Source organism: Mastacembelus armatus, chromosome 8 (genome assembly GCF_900324485.2).
Source record: "Mastacembelus armatus chromosome 8, fMasArm1.2, whole genome shotgun sequence".
In the NCBI taxonomy this organism is placed as follows: domain Eukaryota; kingdom Metazoa; phylum Chordata; class Actinopteri; order Synbranchiformes; family Mastacembelidae; genus Mastacembelus; species Mastacembelus armatus.
This window is the reverse complement of record NC_046640.1, coordinates 11,013,634-11,028,584: the sequence shown is the minus strand read 5'-3', so window position 1 is coordinate 11,028,584 and position 14,951 is coordinate 11,013,634. Positions and strand designations below refer to the sequence as shown.

General features: G+C 41.3%; 1 protein-coding gene across 3 annotated transcripts in view; it reads left to right on the top strand.

Moving 5' to 3' along the window:
• znf385c (zinc finger protein 385C) overlaps window positions 1–14,951 on the top strand; it is a 105,448-nt gene that overhangs the window by 29,223 nt on the left and 61,274 nt on the right. For all 3 annotated transcript variants that reach the window (XM_026325369.1, XM_026325370.1, XM_026325368.1), the window contains exon 2: window positions 4,298–4,627. In XM_026325369.1, the coding sequence (XP_026181154.1) occupies window positions 4,300–4,627 (328 nt within the window). In that variant the 5' untranslated portion in view covers window positions 4,298–4,299. The remainder of the gene's footprint in view (window positions 1–4,297; window positions 4,628–14,951) is intronic.

Sequence of the window (14,951 nt, the reverse complement as noted above, 5' to 3'; positions counted from 1 at the left end):
AAAATTATCCTTAATTATACCTGTTTTCTGACAGTGATTTTAAATGAGTGTGTTGACACTGGATGTCCAGGACTGTTTGTTTGTTGTTTGTTAAACAAGCTGCTCTTTTTTTATTACCCGTTTGAATATTCAAAACCACACTTCTGTCCTGTCTCATTCTCATGTTTGCTCTAAATTCAAATTTTTTCATATATCTGTCTGTCTGAAGTGCAGGTCTACCTGCACAGGTGCACACACACACACACACACACACACATGCACACACAAATACAATGTAGCTTCAGTGACCGTACCATTGTGATGCAGTATTTTTATTTTAAAATTTATTTTGTTAGGACACACAGGTACACGCCCATGCACAAGCAAACACACACACACACACAGGGAACAAATGCCCTCCCTGTGTGCTGCCAAAGAACTGCTGCAAACAAAGATTAGCAAGAACACATGAATTTATGTGCCGCTGCTTTTTATCTACTTTCAGGCACGGGCTGCGGGTGATAGGGATGGCAAACACTCGGTCCCAGCCTTCGACTCCCAAGCCAGCCACACAGTATTTGAAGCTTCTTCGAAGCACAGAGCTGATTCCTGTATAATTGCACTCATTAGAAAACTGTAGCCTGGACATGATCAACACTGATGCACTGGACACAAAGACATGAAGCTTCAAAAACCTCAGGCCCTTTTAGTAGTGGCAGTAATGACAATACAGCAGTGATGACAGTAATGATACTTTGATTCTGCCAATTATACATATGCCTTTGTGTTCTCTTCCAACCCATTCTCATATATCTCTCTCTCTTTCCTTCTCACTTTAATTTTCATGTGTCTCTTTCTGTCTCTCTGCCATCACTCACCTGATGTAGTGAAGTGTCGTAAGTGCTGGTTGATTGTCAGGAGTGTTTTGATCCTTACCTGTTTGAGACATGTCAGGGAAACCAAATCTCCTCACTGTCAGGACTGTTTAATGCTGAGGAATTCTGACTATTGGTGTTTGTTTTGTTTTTTTTTTTTTTTGTTTTTTTTTACTCCAACTGTATAATAAGCAGTTTTTTCCTCTCACTGCCTTTTGCTTTTTTCTTTATGCATGTTTGCCAGCCCACCTCCTCTGAGGCTGTGTATACAGAATATTTATGTGTCCTGGCTGCTGCGATGCTTGTCGGCTTGCCTGGAATTCATTTTTTTGTTGATGGTGTTTGTTTATCTTGCTAAGGTCAGTCCATGTGCCCTGAGTAGCAGAGGATATATATAGTCAAGTCCAAATGCCTCTGCGTATTTGTGCATGTTTGTGTACTCCTTGTTTACAGAGTCTGAGGGCAACGTATGTTTGCGATTGCGCCCGTAACTGTAGACATGTGTGAGCGGTGTGCACACAAGCATCTGCCTTCCTGTATGAGAATCTCTGTGTCCTACTGGCTTGCACTTGTCGGTGTCTCCCTCTCATCAGTGAGATTTAGGGGCTGCTAACATACCCTAAGTGTTTGTACTGGCGCATCTGAAGGGCAGTTTCACCCTGCACCAGGAAGAGCTGACGCCACCACACCAACTGTGGCCACAGAGGGTGGGTGGGGGTCTTCTTCGAGGTGGGCTAGTGGTTAGAACTGGGGAAAGTGCTCTAGTATTTCAGGATCAGTGAGCAGCAGACACCGGATCATAAATAGAGATTTTATTGCTGAGCTGCTGTGCTGGGTGAGCGGGTCTTTCAGCAAGATCACAGCAGTGATTGATGGTTCCCATGTGCCGAGGGAGGAGGGTGCGCAGTGTTCGCGGGTGGGCGCATCAGACAGCAGAAACAGTGGACATGGAAAGGCTGGCAGAGCAGCCTGCTCTCCTTCGCCTCCCCCAGGGTTACCCCCTGACAATCTCCTGTCCTGTGTCAGCCTACAGATCTCTGTGTGCAGTTACAGCATGGCCTCTTGTCTCACACGGCTCCTACAGAGAGCTGTAAGAGTTTAAAGTCTCTGCAGGCCATTCAGGACAAACGCAGTAACATATGCATAAGTGAAGGCTGTAAAAACCTCTTGGCCCAGGTGAACCTCCTTTCTGCAGGTAGATTCATACTGTAGCAACTTCACAGCTTGTCGTGTTCACTGTCCAGGTACCAGAAACTTAATACTGAAGATCCTTCACTTCAGTATTACAATAAATATTTATGTTATAGAAAGGTTCATGCCATCAATGTTTGACTTCATTGCAGTTTCTAACTAAGGCCCATCCACTTTAAAACAGTAGAACAAAAATACCAAGCTCATCTCTGAAATAACCAAAACTGTTATAACTGTGGCAAGTAAGGTTCAGTTCAAATCTGTTCAACATCAAAACAAAATTGTCTGGCACAGTTTTGTTTTGATGTTAAACAGATTAAACATCATGCAAAATTGCACATTTGGCATTTAAAATGACATTTTCTTCACTTTTTAGATAACTGAGTTAAAAAGCATCGTCACCAAAAGACTGGAAATATGAGATATATTTTATGTAGCTCCAAAACAAAGAAATTTTCTCTATGCTCTCCAATTTTTTGACATAGAGTGTATATATGCTATGAAAGCTCCAAATTAAGTTTTACCTATAGAAATATTGCACAAAAGCAAAAATATCTAAAGTATCTAAAGCTAAACCATGTTGGTTTTTTTTTTTTTTCGACAATGAGAAGATTGTGTCTGATATGTGCCAAATCGGTCTCTATGGTAATGGTCATGGTTATGACAACAAGTACAGTAGTTAAAATACACTTTTACAAAGTCGCAAGCATGAGGTCAAGACTCACTTTTGCAGACTAGACATTAGATGATCTTTTTATCTACAAAACACGAGCGATCATGGAGGTTGTCAGATAACTCATTTTATATGAGTGTTAGGATTGGTTGATGTTCTGTGATAGTGTCTCCAGCTATAAGGTTGTGGTGGAAGACAGATATAATTTTCTCTGCATGTTATGTTTGTAGGTCTTCATTAAGGGTTTTGCTTTTACAGCCATGCTAATTTGGGGCAGCTAACTGAGTGGGTTTGAGGAGGTTGTATGGTTAAGAACCACAGAGATTTTTTTCATTCGGTGCCAGAAAGCAGGATTGCTCAAAGCTTTTGAGAAAACATCTGATCGAGCCTCTTGAGTGCTCCCAGATTGGCAACCTGAATAGCAGCTTTCATGGCGGCTGCTTGTCCTAATGTGTTTTTGAGCGCTGTGTGTATGTGTGTTGTGTGAGTTTAGGACAACTAATATAGGTACAGTATGTATGCATCATAAACCGCACTTTATTTCGGTCTCCGTGTATGTGTGTGTGTTTCAGCAGTTTGGGTGTTTACGTAAATAACTCGAGGTAGAGGCAAAAAGCCAGGAGCAGCTTTCAGGGACTTTTTCCAACGGTAATGTCTCAATCCTTCACAGAGCTACTGTAGACCTATCTATTCATTTATTTATAGAGACAATAGCTGCATATGAAACAGCTCTTCTTTCTGACTCTCTGTCCTGGGAAGAATTCCTCTCCGACCACAGAGCTTTCCCTGGAAAAGTGCGTTGGCCACTTTTGACAAAAATGTCACTTTTCTTGCTTGTCTCTGGGAGATGCGTTCCGATTTAAAAACTTGTGCACTTTTATTTAATGCAGTTGCTGTTACATAGTTGGAGCTGTTTTAATTTAAACTTTAATGTCAGCAAACACCATCAGTGCCTTGACATAATCCCTCCCATGTGTTTTGCCGCCTATCTGATCAAGGCACACTCTGGCTGAGGTCCTCCACAGAGGCAGCACAGCCACTGCTACTGCATTTTGGCTTGCAGGGTACACAGACAGCAAGCAGACATGGAGTCATCACAAGTGAAATTGATTGACTGAGGGGCCTCACCGGACCTCAGAGAGCCCCTCTGCAGCACTCTGTCTCCCCCAAGTGGTGCATTGCTGCACCCGAGGATCATCGCCACTTGAACTGTATGCATTTGTGCCCAGTTTGGTGTGTTCCCTGCCTTTGTGAGTGTGCACAGAGTGCAGGTGCCACAGTGTTTGGAGGATGCTGACAAGCACGACTTACGTTAGACAGGAGTGGGGTCAGGTTCCACACCCTCCTCTGCAAATGTTGGGGAATCAAGCATATTTTTGCCTGTGGCCCCTCTGTGGCTATCAGGTTTTAACAAGGTGGCTGTGTATGCTGGATCAGCCAGATCAGGTCAGACTGAAGAAGGTGATACGTCCATCCACAGGACACAGGACACTGTGTTGCACACTGTGCTGCAAATACTAAAACTGAGGTGTTTTGGAAAAGGAAGGCTCACCTGACTTCTACTCTTTTTCTACCACAGGTATGAAACGTCCGTTCAGCCCATCAGCTCTGCTGAACACTGAGCTGGACAGGAAGGGTTTTGCTTGTGGGATAAGTGCTCAGATGGATGCCGATACTGGCTACGATATGCAGGATGAAGGTGCAATACCAGATGAGCAGTCACCAGGAGGCGCCCTGCCTTCTGTACTCTACAGACCCAAAAAGGAGAGGAAGCAGCGGAGCTATACATTGTGTGAGGTCTGCAACATCCAACTCAACTCAGCTGCACAGGCCCAGATTCACTACAATGGCAAATCCCACCAGAAGAGACTCAAGCAGATCAGCAATGGGAAGATGCCAAGCAACACAGGTAGGCTTGGAGCAGTGCTTCACTGCCCGTTTGTTTGTTTATTGCTGCAAAATTTAATATAGATGCAGAACATTGGATAAGGTTCTATGCCACAGGATTTTCTAACACTGTCTAGCACAATAAGGCAATGCATTTTAACAGAATCCCACTCTCACTGTTCACAGTCACCAGCCTACGTGTGCCAATACCCCCCACCCCCCCCCCCCTACTTGTATTCAGTAGAAGTTAAACAAATTGGATTGTATTTGCTGAAATGCATTCAGACAGAGCCCTGGGCTGAGGACATACACAAACACACACGCTCATACACACACAGCAGAGCTGAGTGAAGTCAGCTAAGTGAGAAGCTAATTAAGTGCTGGTTGTGTTTGATGGTCATGTTCCTGGGAGTGATGCAGCTGGGGTGAAGTTGGACATTTTGTCATTCTAGTCACAGTCTCAATTAGGACTCTGCTGTAGGGGAATCAGTTTCTCAGTTAAGTTTGACCTGTTCACACTCCTGGTCTGTCTTTTGCTCTTTCTACAGCCTTGGATGGAAAAGGATGCACACACGCACACACACACACACACACATGGTACCCAAAACAGTTAAACATATTAGAAAATATTTTTTTTGGAAACCCAGCTCAAGGGCTAATTGTCATGTGAATGGATCTTTAGTCACGACAGGTTGTCTGAAGACTGAAGGGCTGCAGTTTTAAATGGCTGCTTATTTGGTTCTTGACAGGGAGAAACATGGTGATTGTGTCTGTGCACAGCAGGTTTCTAAGCTGGAAAATGTCTGTGTGACATGGCTTATATATGGCCTCCGGAAATGCACACTGTCAACAGTCACCAGAGCCTGGTACATGATTTGTTTGGAGGCTGGTGAGTTTGTATCTGTGCATTTGTTTCTCAGTCTGTGTTTCTAAAACAGCTTGGCAGGACTTCAACCAGCACCATTTGAAACAGGCTTTTTCTTAACATCAGGATATTACGTTTTTAAAAGTAAGTGGAATAATATCACCCCAGTGATAAACTCATATGGTTATGACTCTGGAATTATATTTCTAAGGCAGCAGAGGACCGATGCTTATGGAAGTCCTTTTGTGCAATTTAAGTCGGTTTTTGCTAAACACACAAACAAGTGCCATTAAATAAAAGTTAAAAAATAAAAAAAACATTCCTTTTGGGTGATATCTGGGGAACGCTCTGTTTGTAAACCTGAATGTTGTGCCACTGGAACAGTTGCATAAAGTTAAAAATACATTGTTTATCTTAATGAGTTTAAATGAGATGATTTTAGTGCTTTAGAGTCATCCTGTGAGCTCAGTGTAGTTCAGTTTGCAATAACTTATTTTACCCTTTATAGAAATAAAACAAAGAACTTTGTCTTGTGTCAAAGTGGCAGTTTCCAGATGTTTATAGTTCACTGTTCATATTTATATGACACTGAGTCTCAGAGGCTCTGAATCTGTCTTGATATAAAAATCCTTGTAAGAGCTGTTTCACTGGACTGTTAATATAAATATAATCCCACTTTGTCCTCTTGGGATAACTTTAGGCTTTGTTTATTTTATCTCCATAAAGGGTTATGCAAGAATGTTAGTAATTATCATTAATAATGTGTCATATGTGTAAATCAAATTGGGATTATTTAATTGAGAGGGACTGGACTGAAACTCACTGTAAATATGACAATGTCTAAAGTGATCCAAGAACCTGAAAATCTCAAAGGTGTTGTGTTTTCTGATGGGCCACAATCATTTTATATACACAAAGCAGTGTACTCTGTGTACTCTGTGATAAATTCAAGAATCAATGACTTGAAAGCACTGCAATTTCAGCCAGAATATATAGTATTTTTCGACTGTGAGAAAAGTGAATGAGAAATTAAATGCAGACCCTGAAGGCTATCATGCTAATGTCGGTACTTTGAAATATATATTATTTCTGTTTTGGCCTCCATCATCAAAAGTTGGCAAACACACTTCAAATTGCAGACATAAAAAACTGAGACTTTTGAATATGCTGGTGATTGCTACAGGGCGAGATACATCCCACAACACGCAACTGTACATCAACTTGCCAGCAATGTTAGGAGGCTGTTTTCTAGTGCCTGTGATTCCTAATTCATGGTTGTGTCATTGAAATTTCTTTTCTATTTTGTCAAAAGTCTCCATGAACATGAAATATTAAATTTGGTAGGTAGCAGTTGTGATAGTTATGTGCATTATCTGACAACAGACGCACAAAAACACGAGGAGCCAACATATGGTTCTATAGAAGCTGAAATCTAACAAGACAGGAGGAGGAGAAGAGTAGATCACAGAGTTTGTCAGAAGTGCAAATGTAGCTTGTTGTTGCAAATAGAGAAGGGAGATATTTAAACATTTTTGTGGGCAGCAAGCCATTTAGAAATTGTTCCGGAAATGCCACAACTGACAGAAAACTTTCAACAGCCAGCAGCGTTTTCAGATTCATCTCTGTTAGTATGGTCAACGCCTTAGCTTATAAGAATGTTATATACCCAGGGCTGAAACTCAGCTTTTAGCAATCATACACAGACTGATTGAGTCTTATTTCTGTTTTTTTTATTTTCATTTTACATGTACAGGTCCATTTTTATTTATTTGTCTTTTTTTTTTACTTTTGCATGTGCATCTGTATGTTGCTTTCTTTCTTATTTTACGTGAATATATATATATATCCTCCCCTTTTTTCATGACATGTAGACATGAAAATTTCCATCCATTCATTCATACACACACCATCCACAGCATTCATGCACTGCCTCTCTAGGTTCTAATCAGCCCATATCAGCAGCTGTTTGCCTGATTCAGCATGTTCAATATACAGCACAGGCAGGCGGTGGGATGGAGCTGTCTGACAGGCTGTTCAAAACTAGGGAATCTGTGATTTTACAGATTTTGTGCAATAACTATTTGATTTTCAACTCCACCTTTTTTTTTTAATTTTGTTCAACAAACAAAAGACTCCACTATTTCTGTTCAAAGCAAACTCTTAGAGATCTGCAACTTTTTATGAAACATATGCTTAACTGTTGAAATAGACTCATAGTGGTGTAAAAATGTGGGGTTTGTCTTCTCAATGCTGGGTCTTTGGATTACAAATAAAAAGAAGACCGATCAGTTTCAGTTGCACCTAAAGAGCATGTTCACAGTCAGCTCCTCCTCAGCCGTAGTGTTTGCTGTCTTTTCAAGTGCAACAAAACACACAAGGCGATGCAAAGTTTTTGATCATTTGGACTTTGAGGTTGGCTTGATGTGTCAGGATACTGCCCCGCTGTGCAGACTAGCATGCATGGAACAAACTTAATACATTTTATAATATATCAGAATCTCATGTCATATGCAGAGATATTTGGTATACTGCTGCAGGTGATGTAGAAAGCATATATATCAGTTTGTGGGTATGTGTTTATGTGTTGTGTAATATGTGTGTGTGTGTGTGTGTGTGTGTGTGGAACAGGGCACGCTGAACGGTTGTGGTGTGCAGATTCTCTCTGACATGCAGTCACAATCACACAGCCTTATCTCTGCTCACCTTCTGCTGACTCCCCCAGGCAGCCAGCCATGCTGTGTCCTCAGCTCCACCACAGCATCTTGGCTGTGTTTGCGTGTGTGTGTGTGTGTGCGTGCGTGTGTGTTTTTGTTTGTTTGTGTATGTATGTGTGCATCCTGCATGTCTGCTTCAGATATTTTTAGAAATCGTACATGCTGCGGAGTCTGTAACTTGCACAGTGGAAGCATAAATATGTCCTTTGGTGCCTCTGTGTTTATGTCACATTAAATATGTACAGTAAGGCATTGGTCTCTGGTGGATGTTTATAGATTGCTTTATTTTTTTTCTTTTAAATCAGTGTGTGTGTGTGTGTCCGCACGTCTGTGTGTGCGCGAGTGTGTGTGTGTGTGTGTGTGTGTGTGTGCGTGTGCGTGTGCGTGTGTGTGTGTGTGTTTTCCCAAGCAAATCATCTCCGTGTCGGCGTGTATTTCCCTCCGTCTCTGCTTCAGCGAGCTGACAGTGGGTCCAGGCTTTTCTCCTTTTCTCCTCTGTATCCCCTCCTTCCTCTCTATATTTCCTTTTCTCCCCTTCCTTCAGGCTTGGGTGCTGGATATGCAGTGCAGCCAATCCTACTGAAAGAGGTGTGTGTCAATGATCAAGTAGTTTAGCTCTGTTTTCATGGATAGTAATGTGTAGAGCTTGCTGACATATACAGATGGAGAGAAGACATCCAGATGTTTGGTTGACAATGTGAGTTCAGTGCTAATTTATGTAGCCATGCTCATTAATGCTTCATGAGTGATAAAATGAGGGGTAAAAATGAACTGTGAACACATGTTTTATACAGGCATTTTAAAATTGATGTGGTAATGACTTATTGAAGACACTATGTTGCTTATTTAAGGGAATGTTTAAAATGTGGCCAAAATTAAACAGTAATTGTGTTTCCCATCAACATATGTGAAGCAAAGAGTTTTCCCAAAGAAACTTCAGAAAAACTTCTCAACAAGAGGAAAACATAAAGTATTTTTAGGTTGTTGTAGTTCTTTTATGCCTGCTAATGTTGGCTATATTTCATTCTGTCTAAAAAGTAACACAAAGGCAACGCTTGCAATATTTCAGTATGACAGTGAAAAAATGTAACTAGAGCAGTAACTGCTGGTGGAAAGATATTTGCCGGCTGTTGATATGTCATTGTTTATTTGACAAAAACATTGACATCACTTGCATTCGCACTAATAATGCTTATTTTTCCCAAAAACCTTTCTTTCAACCTTTGTAAGTCACCATATATGCTGCACAGTACCAGGAGAAACTGTGTGCAGGTCAAACCAGAGAGAACTGTTGCTGGTTTAAGGGCAAATGGGAGAGCTGCAAAACTGATTAGGATTAGGTTTTGTTCCCTCAACTGCACTTTGTATGAAGTTACCTGATAAATAAAAACTATTTATGTCATTTACGTTACACGTGCTACCTGAAAATACACGTCACCTAATTTCCTCCTTCGTTTTTGTCATTATAAAAGATGCTACGGCTACAAGAGGCCCCCTATTATAGCATGTCCTGTAATGATGATACTGATCCTACTAATAGGTGGAGGGTTGTGTTGATCTCCTGGAGAATGTCTTGTTGGAGATTTTGCCCACACACATGTTAGTGTGTCATGTGCGCAAAGGAAAGTTGCAGTGCATCCAAACATTCATAGTGAGGAATGTTTGCAATACAGTTTAATTGTCTTGTAGCTTGTTTGTTTTCTGGCTTCTTAATTTACTTTTTTTTTTCACAAGGGTATGTATAAGATGTTTGATTGCATGAATGTGTTATTGCAAGAGCACCTTTAAATGACTCTACATTTGTCTACGTCCCCACAAAATTTATATTGGACACATTTATTTGCTCCTGACAGGAGTTCAGTCCTTTGCTCAAGGACACTTTTAAAAGAAACACAATGCAGTACATTGCATAAATCAAACCTGTCACCAAATCAGCATGTTTATAAAAACTAATAACACATTATTTGTTTCAAAAGCAGAATATTTATATTTTATATTCCCAAAATCTGGACAGGCAATTGCATGTTTTTGTGAGAAAGGAAAGTATGTGCAGGTCAGTTGGAAGTCCTTCAGATCTTCAACAATTTTCTTTTCAAGGTTTTATTAACAGCACAGTCCTTTCAATGCAAAAGCTTGTTGATTAAATTCACACAGTGTAAAATGTCTCTGCTTCTGTCATCTTTATAGACCTGTTACTCTCAAGTCCTGTAATGTTAAACATAAATGATGGAGTTTTGACCACTACATAGAAATGTGTTTACAAATGGATCCCTATACAATGGTGTAGTAAATGCGACACAGTCCTGCTGGCAAAAGGCAAAAGAAATCATAACGATAATGTTTTATAAGGAGAAAATGTATTCAGCGTGCATTAGCCTTCAAGGAAATTAGGTTTCAAGTAGGTCAAGTCCAAGTCAAATCTCAAGACCTAATTTTTCTGAGTTATCACAATACTGACTGTCTGTCACCCAGTCTGCTGCTCTTATTATTAGTTCAAGTAGATTCATAATTAAAATCGGTAGGATATCACAGATACCCTTACATGTGTTTTATTATGGGATACTTACTGTAAAGGACTCATGTGTCTGTGTGTTAGGTAGTAGGCTTAAGTGTCCTGGTGATGTGAGCATGAAACCCTATCTGCTTCCTTTTCTCCTCCAGTGCTGCCATCTCAGCGGAGAGGCTGAGAGACCTTGGGCTTCTTCTGACCCATCATTGAGCTGCAAAGAGTGGGCCCCTCGGTGGGAGACAACCCTTAATCCTTTATAATTAGGATTGTTATTAATCCTGACCAAAGACACCCAGCCAGACACACCAAAATATAGACGGACAATTAAAACATACCACGGCCCCGATGGAAATGCCTCATGCAAATGCAGTCACACTTGCGCTCATGCTCTCTGTCACTAACGCACACGTGGCTGAACTGTGTGCTTCTATAAATCACCTTCCTTTTCAGGGCAGATGATGAAAAGAAAAGAAAATAGATGGAAACAGTGGGCAAGAGCTTGTCCTGATATGACCCAACAGAGGGGCCTGTGGATCTGTAAATCTAACAGTGTGACAACGTCCTGTTTGCATTCTCTATTGTGTTAATCTTCTTTAGCTTTGTGAGGAGGCATAAATGTGTCATGTGTGGATGTGGAGGAGAAAGAGAATTTGCATTTTTTTTTCTCGTGGTCCTCCATATCTCACTTTCCTTTGATTTGTGCATAGTTTTTGCAGTGTGTGTGTGTGTGTGTATGTTAGTACGTGCCTGTGTAATGTGCGGCTTTTCTTATTGGTTAGTCTTTTCATCACGGTCCCTGTCTGACTCTATCTCTCTCACTCTGTTTTAATAAAGTGTGAGGAATTGGATTAAAGACAAGGATTTTCTGCATGAATGCACTTGTGCATCTGCGTTTTATTTTTGTGCTGCCTTGCTGTTTTCCTATTGTTTTTCCCCCTAGCAGAGGGAAATGACTTCTCCCTCCCCATGTTTTGGTACACACCACACATGTGCATAACATGTTGATGTTGCGTGGTGTTAATGCTCCAAATAATTGAATTTTAGTAACTAAAAACACTCTTTCCTGTGCTGTTTCCTTCTGCTGTGGACAAATCTGTATTTCTCTTGAAATGCCTGAAATGACTGTGTAGTTCCTGCACTTTGGTCCCACCCATCTAGCTCTGATTTCCCCCCACACACTCGTGTCCTTCTCTCCTTCCGCTCTGCTTTGCCCCAGGGTGCGCCCTTGTGTGTGACGGCAGTTCAAACTGAGAAAAGGTCGGCAGGCATACTGGGTTGACACACAGGGTCCAGTGGAGCGAGAAACATGAGGAGCGCTGCTTATAAGGCCACAGGGAGCGGGGCACATCTCTCAGAAATCATCCGATGTCTGTGTTTACCCGCACTCTGACAGGTTGACTGGCTTTGTCTGTGGAGAAGGCCAAGCGAATCTCACTATCAGCCCTTATCTGGCCTGTCTGGCACACAAACCCATATTGCCACAGCTGCCACAGACATATCTGCTAAATGAATTGAACTGTTTGCCAGTTTGCTAAATGTCAGAAAATATCAGTGTTTTTCTCTCTGTTTCTCTTTCTCACTTACTGTTGCCCTCATTCCCTGTTACTGTGCCCTTTTTTATTCTCAGACTCCAATGGAGTTTAATTCATTGGCTTTTTATTGGTGTAAAAATGTTCCATCGGTGTGTGTGTGTGTGTCTCCTCCAGCACAGACTGAACAACATCAGACATGCCGTGCATTAGGTATAGAAATAACAAACGTACAGTGGGATCTGATGAGCCTCTTTCTCTCTCTCTTTCTCTTTTGGCTGATTTAGCCCTCTTTCTCCAGAGGCTCATTGCAAAAAGGGCCATGAAATGCTTACTTTCTGAGCATGGAAGAGTCCCTTTAACCCCCACCCCCCCATCTCTCCTCCACCTTAGCTATCCTCTGAGCCCCATCATTATGGGCCTTTAGAAGGGCAAAATTACAGCAGAGTGACTTATTACCAGCTGTATCCAGGGACTAGGATGGAGGTTTAGTGAGGGAAAAGCTAGGCAAGAGTAAAGGGGAGATGATAAAGCAGATGAGGGAGAGGAACAAGGAGGATGGAGGTTCTAAGCGGGGAATGAGCACATTGGCAAGGCCGAGATAGGGGGAAGGGGTAAAGATTAGAAAGGAGATTGAGAGGCTTGCTTGAATAGAGAGGGTGGGTGGTGTGAGAGAGCGAGAAACAGAAGTAGAAAAACGCTGTCATTTACAGAGTGGGGCAGAGATGTCTTTTGATGGATACATGATATATGGCCCCTGAAAGTTTGCTCTGTCTCACAGTTCACAAAGTTCACACATACCTCCCATTCTTCACATCCACTGCCTTTTGCCAACGGAAGCAATGCACTATCAGATGCCAGAACCAGAGTTTCTGGGATGTTAGGGATGTTTCAAGGTTGGAATTTGATCTAATCTCATGAGAGCCCTTGTATCACATTGAATCAGTGGAATCAGCACCATAGTAGTCAAACAGCGTTGGAGCATTTGTTGGTGTGCAGCATGGTAGACCTCTGGAGACCCTCGCTGTTAAACTGAAGTAGACAAGCATTAGTAAACAGATGTAAACTAGGTGGAGTGGGAAGAGAGGGAGAGTGGGAGGAGGGCACGTATGATGCACTAACAAACACAGAAATAGACAACTCACAAGCATGGATGACAGTACATCCACAAAGGAAAACACACATCATCTCATCCTCACATCTTTACTCCTTTATTTCACACTGAGAAACAAACAACGTTGTCATATCTGGGTTTGTTCCAAATTCCAGCTAAATGAAAAAGACACACTTAACTAAATGTTAGCACACTCTGTATTTGCAGTAGGATAAACAGAACCAGTAGGGAAATCAAGTGCATTTCCTGTAACCTAAATTGTTGTTTTATCCATAGTTTTAGTGTGTAAAAATTGCTTTTATGCATATTCATGTCATATTATAGTGCATGCTGTAATAAATGGATGGTAGTTATATAAGAGCTCATTTTTAAGGAATGGCAGGTGGAGAGAGGAAGTTGTAAAATTAATTTATGTCCCCAAGTCAGCTTTATTTGTACAGCCTCAAATTTACAAAACGATCTCAGTCCATTTTAGACTATGTACAACACCAGGCATCTACTATGGTAATACCCTCAGTTTTGGGTAAGAAAAAAAACAGACCTAAAGAGTTGAATAAGGTGAGGTAAAATAAAAAAAAAAAAAACAACAAAACATATACATGTCTTGCATGTAGTTATAGTAATAAATTGTGAAATGTGTAGATTTTGGTTTTAATGGCAAAATGATAATGATGTTTTAGGATATACTGACTCTAAATCAATATTAATTTCCATCTAACATGATATTACCTTTTGTACTGTCTATATAACAGTTTGTAAAGGTTTTATGCAAATACGCCCCGACCCTGGTGAGCATGGCTGAAAAACACAACTAAAACTCCTCTTGGTCCTCACACACAAACATGTAAACACACACATGCACACACACAATGCCATTTAGAGAGCGAGCAAAGTAACTCACGGATGATTTTCGTTGTTATTCATGTATTAATTTATTCGCTCATGGCAGACGTGAAACAGGGCTGTAATATGCAGATGTGGGTTTGTTTCTCGATGGGTATTTTCCAGTCCACTGCATCTAGCTGCCACTAATAATAAAGACAGGCAAGAGAGGTGGAGGAGGACAGGGGGTGGGGGACAGCACAAAAGAGAGAGAGAGAGAGAGAGAGAGGGGAGGAAGGCTGGAGATACCTCCTGTCATGCACCAACTTTAAAACAACTCACCCAGTCCCGTTTCTCCACATCGACACTGACAGGGACACACAGGCAGGCAGTGACCAGGTGTGATCTTGCTTTGAATGATCCTGTCCTTGACATGGAGGGGAGCATGTACAGTTGTTCTTTCTGTATTGTTGACAAGATGCCTGAGCAGGTCCAGGCTGTTGCTCCTCTGTCCTTAAATGAGCAGTAGAAGCTGATTTTAAACAGGCTGCACTTAATGTAACAATACATTGAGCTAAAACGCAAACACTTTTATTAACCCACAGGACAATTAAAATGACAAGATGTCATCACCCAGAGATATTTACCAGCAGTGTGGCTTAAAAAGCTACCGCCAACTTCTTTTTGACCCTTTCTGGCATCAGCCTTTATTACTCAGCTCATAAAGAAAAATAAATATCTCTGTTATGCAGCTGCTAAAAAGCTAATGCATTTTTATGTGTTTCCTTATTGA